The sequence below is a fragment of the Eupeodes corollae genome, chromosome 3, assembly GCF_945859685.1.
Source record: "Eupeodes corollae chromosome 3, idEupCoro1.1, whole genome shotgun sequence".
Taxonomy (NCBI): Eukaryota; Metazoa; Arthropoda; class Insecta; order Diptera; family Syrphidae; genus Eupeodes; species Eupeodes corollae.
The window spans coordinates 99,955,236-99,968,406 of NC_079149.1; the positions used below are offsets into that span (position 1 = coordinate 99,955,236).

A 13,171-nucleotide genomic window follows, 5' to 3' on the forward strand; every position below is an offset into this window, starting at 1 on the left:
CTGCAAGGCAAGGCAAAAAGGGCTTCATGAATATTTTTTGACTTTTGTAAAAGTGCATACTCGCGCTTAGGTGGCGCTGCTAATGGTTTTAAGTACAGTTACGTAGGTGATTTTATTGTACAGTAAGAATCAGGATTTATTGTGGGGTTTTCCATTGGGAAAGAAATTGGTTTATTTTTCAATGGGGTACTTTTTGGAATAGCTAGTTGCTGTCACGGGGGATTCCGTCCGTGATCTGAATTAAACAATTAAAGAAAAGATTCAACTTTCCATTATAGCAGTACGAATTTCGACTCGCGTTTGATTTTATTTTATAGATATGTGCAAATAAATAATAACTATGTATATCAATTTTAGAGCGAGGAAACATTTATTCTGTATAAAATTAATTTTCAAAGTTCACCTTTGTACATACAAAACACGCAAAAATTGGTTGATTTTGACATTTCTTCCATGTTTTTTGTTCAGTGTTGCCATATTTGCTTTTTTTTGTTGGGGATTTCTTTGATTGAGTGCTCAAATGCAAAAAGTACTTTGCTTTTACCCAAACTCGCACCCAACCCAAATCCTATAGTGATCCCAAGCAGGGGGCAGCAAGCCCCCTTACATTCCTACTTGATAGTAGGCCGTGTTATCAATTAACAAAAAACTTGTTTTAGCTTAAAAATGAAATACAAAAAAGGAAGGGTTATGTCCGAAAAAAAATATTTTTTTTCTATGACTTAAAGGTATTTCCTAGCCTTAATATTAAAATATGTTCTATTGAGACCCCTACCTAACTGTATAAAAAAAAGGAATCTTAAAGAAAATTTAAATAATGTTCTTGAAAAAAAAAATGTGAAGCTTTCCTTACAAAACAGAGCCAACAATTCAAATGGACCCGAGCTGATCTAAAATGTGCAGTGTCTGGAAAAACTAAGATGGCTCGGTTTGGATCTGTCGATCCATTTGAATTTTAAGCAAGTTAAAAACAAACGAGCCAAGACTTGGCTCTTTCGTGTGTGGAAAATAAACGATCCTAGTAGTTTTGTCCAATGACTTCACGTTGGTGTCATCTATTCTTTAACGTTGTTATGCAGTTTTAGCATAAATATGCAGAAACTTTTGAACCTGATTTTTGTATTTGTAGTGCATTTTGAACTTTGATTTGTATTTTAATTTATTTTATGAAAAGTTTTAAGTTGATTGTTTTCCAAATAAATACAAATGGATTTTAGAACGACGCAAAAGAGAAAGTAGGTAAAATAGAAATACTTTGAAAATTCTAAACCCGCAGAGTTTTGGGTTCAATATTGTCTTGGATGGTTTTTGACGTTTCTTTTTCTTGCCATTCTATTTTCTTTTCGTTGCTTTATTATTGTTTCTAGTGTTTCCCAGTAAACAGGAATCCGGACAATTTCAAGTGGAGGAATGACCTTATAACCGAATTATTTTGAATGAAGGAATGGTTGAGAGAGTCTAGCTTGTTAGTTTAAGCTTTGCGTTTCAAACTACCCGGTCGCCCGTTGAAACAAAGTGGCAGCCAACTTGTCACCTGGCAATATTGCATGTATCATTTTTTACGAACGACAAAAACAGGTTAAAAGTTTCTTCATTCATCCTTATATAATTTAAAAACGATTGTCTACCATTCGATTTTAGTTCTTTTGTCAAGGAAGTTGAGGATCCGAAGTCAGATCTATTTTCCCTCCTTTGCTTGGAAATTTTGAAAGCATCCTCACTAAGGTGTCACACATCTAACAACATTTCTTCATCAGATGAGAACAACAAGAAGCGTCAAAAACGAGCAACCGAAAAACATCTGAGTGTAATAATGCGAGATTGACGGGATGATTGTTCAAAAGAAAATATGCGAAACATGCAGCATACAGAAAGCCTGAGTGTAATAACACACCAATTGGTTCAGTCCTGTCTATCCAGCTCAAAGGGTAGTACAAATCTCGAGATTTTGTCTTCGAACTTCAGTTTAAAGCTGGACTCAATTTTGTCAAAAGAACGTTGTGTAGACAATTATGTGGGAACTATTTTCCAAGTAACAAATTAAGGGATGTTGTTTCACTAGCACAGCCAAATTCTGTATATAGTCGGAAGTGAGATTTGTTTTTGTTCGTATTTTGCGTTCTTTGCTCCAAAAGACATTCTTCAAGAAAAAATGGCACAAAATAAACACAACTGTACACACGAGAAACTTAAAATCTTCAAAGATTCTTAATTTTTCCTGTTTAAAAGAACACTAGTACCCGTTGCATGATGGTTAGTGCATTGGACTGTCATGCCAGAGGTCTTGGGCTCGATCCCTGCCTATGCCACCTAAAGTTTTTTTTTAAATTTAAATCTCAGATCAAAATCTGGCACCCATCTGGCACCCATTTTCAGTGCAAATAAGAGATTTATTAAATGAAAAATTGTCTAAAAGAATCAAAAGTCGAATTTGAACAATAAGTTTGTTAAAAAAATTTGCCCACAATTTTATCTGTTACTATGGCTGCTTTCAATCTTTTGTTTAGTAGTCGTAGTAGAACGTGTTGGATAGCTTAACTGAGATAGCTTGTTTAATATGATTTATCTAAATAAATACGATTAGGTTTCTTTCTTTAAATATTTATATTTTATTGTCATTGACTCTTTATTCGCACAAAAAGTGCCAAAGCTTATTATAACCTCCAATTTAACAGTCGAATCTTTAATGCGTCCAATTCTTTTTTTCTTCTTCTTTTCTCCATTCCCTCTTTTTCCACGGCCAAGCTTTTTTCAATGTTGGCCGCCCCCCGAAACAAAGGTGACGCCGGTTGATCTGGTGTGAGATGGACCTTAAGTCCATGCAAAAAATATAAGCAGCTGTTATGTGTTTAACAAATGTAGACAAACATTTAATTTATTATAAGGTCAATTTTTCAGTGTATAATTTTAATAATTTATCAGTGTTTTTACCAAAAACCTTCCTTCAAATTCAATCATGATTCAACTATTCTGTCAAACATCTTAATGTAGCAGACATTCTGGAACACCAAAGGATTTCACTTTTTGACATCGCAGCTGTTTTTATAATAAATACACTTAGAAAAAGGTATCTGGGTATGCTATCCATTTGAGATTTATCGCAACCAATGTATCTTTTAGTGTGCAGTAGGCCTAAGCATTTCGTAAACAAGTACTGAAGTCCATAAACACATCCCTCTCAAAACTAATTTGACATTTCTCTCACTTACCTATGTCAAACATTTCCCAGTTGTTTATGTACAAAAAACCAAACAAATTAAAAACAACGTGAATTTGTTTTGTTTTTAGTTTCAATTTAAATTTAAACAAAAACAATTTTAAATTTAAATTTACTTCTTAAATAATAATGTGAATAAACAACTCAAACTAATTGCATGCTAAAAAATGAGTGACTTAATCAATGTTTTCACGAAACTAAGTGAATTCTATCATCCCACATTGTCGTGGGAAGAAATCGAAGCAATCTATCTGAAAATCGAAGAAGAAAAAGCTAATTCCAATGAACAAGAAGCAAAAAAAGCTGCTCCCAAGCCCACACCAGCCTCAGGATCATCTCGACATAAAAAACAACAACGATGCTCCTCGCCAGAGTCGGGCATTGAAGATGACGATACAATCACGAAGAAATCCCCACTTAGCCGCATTCCAATTGTTGCACAAGCCGAGAACGATTCGAGCATCCTCTCAGTGTTGCTTGAGCTAGCAACAACTATCCGATCGATGCGTGAATCGTCGGGCAGCTATGACAACACCTTCGATTGCTGGGATCAAGTCATAAAAGTCTCTCCCAGATCTCGTTATCTGGCTTTTATCTACGCCCTAGTTGGTCTCGGTAATCAGGACCCTCGAAATCGTCGCTACAGACAACTGTCTTTGGCCGCTTCCAGTGTCTATCTGCTCTCACTTACCATAGCCGGAGCCAAGGGTTTCCATATCTTCGAGGAGGAGCTGATATCTGTGTCCCTGCAGGTCTTCAATATGGTGGAAAAAATCCAAAGCCCCGCTGTGTCCAGATATGTTTCGCATCAACATTCCATCGAAACGTGGGTCAACTTCACAGCTTTCTGTGATGACTTGAAGCTGATGTTTCGCTTTGTCCACTTTGATGAGTACAAAACTGCCCGAAATGCTATTGTCCGGAAGCTCATCGATATGCAGTATCTGTGCTACGAAAAAGGATTCGTAAATATGTGTAAGACCCATCGATATGGGATTCCCCCAAAAAGGTTCTCCTCATCTTTGATTCTTCTTCTTTTTTAGATGCCGCTAACTTACATGGGAAATACTTTGAAATATTGGATGAAGTTGTTAGCGCTCACAATGGTGATCCCAAGGAGACACTGTTGAAAATAATGAACATGACTTTATTCCTGCATGCCTATAATTCAAAACCCAAAGGTGGGTCCGCTTCCACATCATCGAACGTCCAGACTGATGGATGTGAGCACATTTCGGATTGGTTCATAAAAATCATCGGAAAATTCCCCCGAATTGTTTCGGAAGTTCTGGAATTCTACATTCAATGTGTGATAACAAATCCAGAAAAAGGTGTAAGTAGATGTTCAGATGTCAGCTTGAATCAGCTTTAGCTTCTTTTTAAATTTTACGACTTTTAGTGGAAAACAGAACACATCCAACGAGCTCTTGACTATGCCGCCAAATACGACGCAGCTCTTTTTACCCGTTGCAATGCATCGATTGTTGATTTTCTATCCGAAGCTGTCTACGCCGAAGAAGTAAGCATCCGTTCGAGAGCTGTTGATCTGTTCTCGAAAATCATTCTCCTCGAATCGAACGTTGATTGGGAGCTCTTCCGGCACAAAGTCTCAGAGACACCACGTGAAGTTTATATCATAAAAGAACTCGTCGATAGCATACGTGATACGAATAATAGTATTAAAATTAAAGCCATACAAGCTCTGCAACAGGCTCTAATCAAAGGTTCACCAAACACCAAAAAGATTCTCAACGAAGGAATAAAATACGCTCAGGTGAATGATTTCGATGTGCAGCTGCCTGAGGAGCCAAAAGTTCTAGAGAATGAAATTCGTTATGCCAAACCAAAGGCTCCTGATCCGGCTTACACCTTCACCGGGTCGGAAATTTTAATTGTGAGTTTCTTGCATTTGCACGAACAAATTTATCCGTTGTTCTCGAATCCGGTGTCGCATTTGCGGAGGGCTGCTGTCATGTTTCTCGAGACAATTGTCAAGATTAATCCTTTGATTATTTTCAATACAAATTTTGTAAAGGTTTGTTTAAAGGGTGTTACTTTGCATTTATTTTTTAAACTTACAAAAATCTGATCCTTAGGAAACATGTCAATTGGTAAATGAACCAACTTTATTGGTTCGCAAACAAACAATGATCATGGTCGATTCTATATTGGAAACCTATCCCAATTGTTATCCGGTCATATTTGTGTGGTGTAAAATTCTCACACCAATGTTGCAGGATGGGGATCCAAAAAATATTGAACTTGCTATGGAGGTTTGTTTAGAAATGATTTTCTTCTTCTTTTTATTTTGTTTGTTTTTGATTCGAAATCAAAAAGTACAAAGTTTTCTTATTTTGTTTGTATTTATTTTTAGTGTTTTCGTAAAAGAGTTCTGTTGAATATCAAAGGAATCGATCAAACAAATAAGGCTGAACACTTTATGCCATGGGTGATTATTAGAACATTGCTGATAACACAATCAAGAATGTATTTGCAATATAGTTTTCATATGGCACTGAAAATGCAAATGATTAAGTAAGTCAACTATTCAAGATTTTGTTTAAACATTTGACATAGTTTTTAAGGTTAAGTTAGAAACCATTATTTAAAACTATGTCTCATCAACAATAGAACTGAGATTTTTTTTTTATCAAACAACGTAAGAGGTCACATCTAAAATCTTTAAGAAAATATAGCACATTGGTGAGTTTTTCCCCACTCTAAAATCTCCGAACTCAAAACCTTCAAACCAAAAAGTCGGATTTAAACAGAATGCATTTAAAGAGGTAAACGTTCAGAAAAGTATAATTTGATTGCGACTTATAAAACCTTGTTCACCAGGATATTCGTTATCAACTTTAGAAAATGCAAAAGAATAATAATAGTAATTTTTGTCTATAAAGAACTGATATTAACACAAATATTTGTACAGTGTTTCTTGTTGATATTAACTCAATAATTTTATATATGTACAAAATCAATCGTAAACGGCTGGACTGATTTTGCAAATTATTTTTTTGTGTGTTATTATTGGCAAATTGCGAGAAAAATTAGAAAACTTTAAAATAATACCAAATTTAATATAATAATAAACAATAAGAATAACCAACCACCATAATATTAAATTATTTCCAAAACAATATCATAGATGTTTCCATTATTTTCAACGAAGGAAAACGAAAAAACTGCAGGAAGCGACAATATAGAAGCAGAAATTCTTAAATTCAGAAACGAGTCACTTACCCCAATATTAATACTAGCTTTTTAATGCTTTTATAAGAACTCAAAAAATACCAAGACAATGGAAGCACAATATCATATTATTGCTACCCAAAAAACGTATAAAGAAGATATAACCAAATACGGACCAATCAGCTTAACTTATGAATTTTTTTAAAGCATTATATAAAAACGACACAAAATCGGACGAAAATTCATCATACAAAGGTTCGACATGGAGACTCCATTTCTCCGCCTTTTTTTTCATCAATAATCGAAGACATTTTTCGCAAGCTTAACTAGACCAGGTGCTGACAGAATAGTCGGTCGGAAAGAAGGAAGCAACAACGCTTGGCTTTCAGAAGAGTCTTGGGCAAGGATCCACGAACACAAACAGTTAAGGGTTCGAATAACTGCTGCACAAGAGCAAGAAAGAAATGAGCTGGAGTCCTCGTATCAGCAGAAAATGCTGCAAACATGTGCGACAGCAGGACCGTTTACACAATAACCAAATAGCTGACCGATACACACAGCTCAAAGCAACACCTGTTGAAAGAAGTAGACGGTAATGTGATAAGTCCGGTGGATGAGCAAGTCAGAAGATGGAAAGAACACTTTTCCTCGGCTGCAAACAACGTGCAGCCTTCTGAAGCGCCTGAAGAAACTAATGCCCGAATCCGCACCGCATCTCCCAGTAAAGATTAGTTCGTTGGAGATCTTACAAAGTGCGAAAACTGGAGAGGAATTTGCGCTCTACCTGCCGTTGCCAAAATAGTCGCAGTATTCATACTGAAACGAATCAGAGAACACCTTAAGACCACACTCCGCGCTGGATCCTCCTGTATTGATCTTATCAACACCCTGCTGTTTATCGACTTCGAGAAGGCCTTTGATAGCGTTAATAGGGAGTATATCTGGTTAGCTTTGCAGATTAGAGGTACTCCAGAAAAAAGCTAATTGCTATTATGGAAGCAACATATAATGGATCCAAGTGTCACGTTCTGCACGATGGTAGGTTGTCATAGGATTTTCAAATCCGTAGCGGATTCACACGGGGAAGTATTCTGTTGCCAATATTGTATTTGTTGGTGATAAGCGATGTACAGTGCGCAGCTTTGTCAAGTAACGGAGAGATACAATAGACTTTGACATCCTATTTAAAGAACTTGTATTACTCGAACGATGTTTGCCTACTCTCTAATAAAATTATGGATCTCCATCAAATGACAACAAGAGCGAAGAGAGAAGCAGAAGTCGTGGGCTGAAAATTAATTAATGCAGTGGAATCCGCTCACACAAGAAGGAAGAAGAGCTGGACGACCGAGAAGCACATGGCGCAGGAAAAATGAGGCGAATCAGCGTCACTAGCCAAGGATAGGAGGGAGCTAAAACACATCTTCGGAAACCGTACACGATGGCGCGAAGGCGTAGAGGCCCTATGTCCCAACGGACTTAAAAGGTCTGAATACCTAACTTAACTAGACCAATAGGTTTGGAATAAACATATGAAGAGTAAAACTAAGCAACCTAAATTTTGGCAGATGACATAGATTTTGCTTGTTTGTTTTGCTTTCCGAAACACCAGAAGATAAGGCAAAAATGTTGAACAAATTTTCCACCGACGTATAAAAAAACTGTTTGAAGCAATTTTGGTATGTACACAAATTTTGTACTCAAAGGTTAGATGTCATGACATACGGATTGCAATCAATGGGATTAACATCAAATTTACTCGACACACTTAAAATATACAAAATAAAAATCGAAAAACGTTTTCTCAATATAAATACAGTTCAAAGAATAAAAATGGAAGAGGAACTAGGACAACAGACGCAATTAACCAAATAAAACAATTAAATGTACAGGCCACATTTCAAGAACACAAGCAAAAAGTGGACAAAAGTAATAAGCTAATAATTACCAGGTTTAAGGGCATCCATTTTATTTAAAAACATTAAAAAGCTCAAATGAAATATAAACATGCAAATCGAATCGTAAAACGAGCAATCTAAAAACATGCTATTCGACTTTCAACAGTTACAATTTTCAGTGCGGTTAGAATTTGCAATGTCGATAAATAAATCTCAAGTGGAGTCGCTAATTGTTTGAGGCACTTATCATGAAAATCCATGTTTTTCACATGGACAGTTACATACGCAGCTGGTCAGAAAATAGGTGTAAACAAATGTTTGATATTTACTGTTGATTTGTTGTGGATTAGGCGGGTCGAAAAAAAACATCAGCTACCACTGACCGCCTCATACTATTTCTAGCTAAATCTAATCCTTTTATTTCGTCAAGGAGTATATGTGCTCAAATTGATAATGCGTTCAGTGCACGATAGATCCGAAGAAGGCTTTAGAACTCGAATCTCCCAGGAAAAATCGACGGGAAAGTTTCATGCCTTAGGGCAAAATAAGGTCCAGACAATTATTTGCCTTAAACCATGCTAATTGGAACGAACAGCCATGTCTAGTTTTGGCATCCCTGCCAAACTCGTCCGTTTGTGCAGGACGACCATGGAGAATTCACGCTGCTCCATAAAGGTTGGAAACAACTTAACAGAACCTTTCGATGTCAAAAAAGATTTTAGACAAGTGATGCGCTGTCATGTGATTTTTTTTATCATCGTGCTTGAAAGAATAGTGGAGAGCTCACACGTCAACACTAAAGGCACTATCTTTCAAAAGTCTGTCCAATTACTGGCATATGCTGATGACATTGACATAATCGGAAGAACTCGGCGTGATGCCCATGGGGCTTTCGTGAGTATTGAGGCAGAGGCGGCGAAAATCTGTTTAACTGTTAATGAGGGTAAAACAAAGTACATGCTGGCGTCAAGAAAGGATATAGAACACCGACGTCTTGGTCAAAACGTCACCATCGACAGACGTTCTTCGTGTAATCTACGCTTCCGTATGCATCGAAGGGGAGTAGAGGAGAAGATGGAACGACGAGCTGTATGGGCTGTACTGCGACGTAGAATAGCTAGAATGGTAAAAGTCCAAGGACTAAGATGACTGGGTCACGTAGAGCGCATGGAAACCAATGCTCCGACCCGGAAATTCTTCGAATCCACACCCACAGAACAGCGCAGTAGAGGAAGACCGCGGATCAGGTGGCGCGCACAAGTAGAAGGTGACTTCACCCAACTTGGAGCGCTAAACTGGAGACATCTAGCTAGGAACCGACGTAGATGGAGAAGTTTGTTGGGTGAGGCCCTAGTTCACACAGGACTGTAGCGCCACCTTAAGTAAACAAGTAAGTTCCTAAAGCCGATTCCTACTTTCACTCCTAGTTGATAATAAAAACACCATTGGCAAAGAAGAGGAAAATTCATCTTTTTACTTTAAAATTAAATTTTTTGAAATAATTTGAGTGACCCTGCAGGCGTCCGCAAGGATCTGTTTTGGGCCCAATTTTATTCAATATTTTTTTGTCTGATTTCCCGATTCCCATCCCAAATGTTAGCTTAGCAATGTTTGCTGACGATACCGTTTTATTTGCCTCCGGTGTTTTATTTCAAAATGTCTTTACCGAATTGCAAGAAGCCAAAGTTCTTATTGAGAAATATTTTCACAAATGGAAAATTAAAGTCAACGGTACGGAGACAATATCAACATGTTTTACACGTCGAAGAAATTCTTGTTTCTTACCGGACAAAAAACTAAAAATCTGTGCCAATGAAATCGAATGGTCGGATAACTGCAAATACACATATCTAATACAATTAACAAAATCAACTTAACAATAAAAATTGTATATCCTTTCATTGACAAGAACTCAAGTCTAAGCAAGCAAAATAAATTAATAATATTTAGAACTACGAGTATTTTCCAACCAATACTACTTTATGGCGCACCTGTTTGGTTTGACTGTGCTCACTCGCACATTCAAAAACTTCAAGTAAGTCAAAATAAAGTTTTGAAAATGATGCTCGGATTGCCATGGCATTACTCAACTAAAAGACTCCATGATAAGGCTAATGCTTACACAGTTAAGAACCTTGTTAACAAACAACAAGAGAAATTTTTCTTAAACTGCTCCTTCTCTGAAAACAATCTTATCAGAAACGTCTCTAACCAAAATAACACCTAAAATTACTGTCAACTTCTGCATTTTGTTGATAATGGGGCCTAAGCAATACTAGTTTTTAAGATTCTAATAAGGGTTTTTTCTTTGTAGCGTTTTCCCTTGAACCATAAATTAATTTTAAATAACACTTCTCTTTATTATATATATTTGAATTAAAGATGTAAAAAATTAAAATGTTCTAAACGACTTGCTAATGAAATAATTTAAAATGTAAAAGATATTGTATATTAAGCTACAAATAAAAAAATACATAAAAAAAAATAAAAATTTGAGTGAGTATTTTAATAATTTACGAAAAATAAAATCTTATTCTATACTAACTGACAATTATAAAAAAAAACTTTTTCTTTAACTTAGGGTGGAGCTGCGGCAATAAAAACGTCATAGACTTTAGATTATACAATTCTATAAATACGAAACAGTCATAGAATTAAGATTTATTCTGTTTTCTATTCTCAGCCAGCAAATTATCAGCACCATTGAATCTCACATATTGGCTTCAAACTCCACTGAAGCATGGATACTCTTAAATTTCATTTGCGGCAAAATCAAAAGTAAAGAACCAGATTCCCTGATTCATTGCTTCATCTCATATCATTCGGTAAAAATATAAACACAAACAACCAAAAATCTTTATAACCTTTTTAATATTTTTAAAATTTCAGTCAAAAGAATGGAACAACGAGCAGAACCTTCTCATAGCTCTGGAAGTGCTTAACACATGTGCCAAAGACTTCAGCTACCCAGCATTAAATAATGTATTCAAGCATTTAATACAATCAATTAAATCAGGCATGATAATTCCACAAGTAATTGGCAAAGCCTTCGATTTCCTGTCCACAATCAATCATCGTTCACGAGCGAATCAAATTCGATCAACACCTCCACAACAAATACACGATGATCCCTCCCACGAATGGATAATTGAGCTGCATAAATATTTGGAGCAAAAACTTCTGGATGAAATGTCGAATTTCCCAGAAAATCGCTCAATATACATGTCACATCTGTTTTCTTATTCCGAAGCTAATTTAGAGATCAAACAACGTCCACATCCCACAATAGTCTCATTTATCCAAAAATACATTTTAGCCTGTGTAAATCTACCCGAAGCCGAGCTAGAGACCGATAATGATCGTATTTTCAATTCGATGATATTGATTTCGGGTCGATTTTCAATTCGTGACTCAATTGTTGCGAATACAACTTGCAAGTTGTATGGGAAAATTCTCAAGGCCATCGATCGTCCACCGATAGTAAATACAATTTTAGTTGCTGTTGCTGATCTCTGTAAGAAACATACCCAAATTGTTGAGACAATTTTGGACAGAATTTTAGAAAAGCTCTCATCAAAGTATTTGATAAACCGTTTGGAGACTTTCAAGAGTTTTGCCGCACTGGTGTTGCAGGATCAACTTAAGTTGCGTGGATCGTTGCTTTTGGCTATGTTGGGATTGATCTTGGATGACAATCAAGATCTATCGGATCGAGCAGTGGCATTTTTTACAGAATTTATTTCCAGTAAAAATCCAGGACTTTTTCATAAGTGTTTGATTGAGTGTCCATTTGTATTGAATGAATATCCGGTGAGTAAAAAATAATTATTCTCCAAATTAATTTATTTTAAAACTGTTGTATAAAGAACTTTGAAGGATTGGACACCTTTTCTGAAAATATGATCAAATCACCTCTAAAGGGAGAAGACAAGCGAAAAGTTCGGCACAAGTTGTACGATCATTTTATGCAGAGCATTGACGACGTTCATTTGATAATGTATTTTAGCAACTTGAAATTAATTGCAGGTAATTAAAAATAAAGAGATTACATTTTATGAATATTTAAGACCAAAAAGGTGATCATTATTTCTAGAATGTTATAAGATTTAGTCTCTAGAAGTTTTTCGTAACCGTATTTGTTTAATTTTTCATAGAAAAATCTCAAAATGACCCCCTTATTAAATCTGACGAAGGAACTGCCTTGGTAAACGATATTATTTATATTCTTAAACGAATTTGTCAAAAAGAAAGAAAAGAAGTTGAACATCAACAGACAGAGGATGGAAATGATGAATTGGCTGATGCTTCAGAAAATCCTTCAGCTGAAACAGTTCAATCTGCAAGTAATTCTGTTCAAGTTCCAGGCAAAAGAGGAAAACGTCGGCATGTTGTCACAATGGCAGATGCGGTAAGATAATTTGAAAACCACAATTTTAAATCATTTTATCATAAAATTCATTTAAATTTTCAATTTAAAATTTCAGCTAACAACTTTAGAGAAATCAATTGTTCATGTTATAACCATCTCGGAAGCACTTGGCAGTCAAAATGATTCAATTCGAAAATCCATAGACGAACTAGCCAAGGAATTAGCACATCAATTTCCAAATATTATTGATTTTGCTCAACCCGCCGAATTTTGGAATAAATACCGAAAAAGTATTAAAACAACAACATCAACACCGAAAAAAAGAAAACTCTCCGCTGAAGAAGACGATCTAGATGGAATTGATTTTGATGATGATCCGTTTGACCAAGATGGAATTGATAATAATTTATCATCAACTCCAATTAATTCCAGTAGTAAACAAAAATGTTCAGACACACTTGAATATATGCTTCTTGCTTAAGATTAAAAAAACAA

The 13,171-nt window shown here is 35.8% G+C and overlaps 1 protein-coding gene across 1 annotated transcript; it reads left to right on the forward strand.

Annotated features, from left to right (window-relative positions):
* Nucleotides 1-3,261: 3,261 nt before the first annotated feature.
* LOC129952248 (condensin-2 complex subunit D3) lies at nt 3,262-13,171 on the forward strand. Its single transcript, XM_056064749.1, has 10 exons — nt 3,262-4,192; nt 4,261-4,550; nt 4,617-5,252; nt 5,314-5,490; nt 5,592-5,752; nt 10,991-11,132; nt 11,197-12,117; nt 12,174-12,333; nt 12,462-12,715; nt 12,792-13,171. Exons 1-10 carry the CDS (start codon nt 3,385-3,387, stop codon nt 13,155-13,157), a joined length of 3,915 nt encoding a protein of 1,304 aa, XP_055920724.1. The 5' UTR covers nt 3,262-3,384; the 3' UTR covers nt 13,158-13,171.

Bases quoted from the DNA above. Each gene is read 5' to 3' on its own strand.
- LOC129952248 (XM_056064749.1), top strand. From the start codon at position 3,385: ATGAGTGACTTAATCAATGTTTTCACGAAACTAAGTGAATTCTATCAT. The intron at 4,551-4,616 runs GTAAGTAGATGT...TACGACTTTTAG, and splicing joins TAACAAATCCAGAAAAAGGT to TGGAAAACAGAACACATCCA. The intron at 5,753-10,990 runs GTAAGTCAACTA...TTCTATTCTCAG, and splicing joins CTGAAAATGCAAATGATTAA to CCAGCAAATTATCAGCACCA.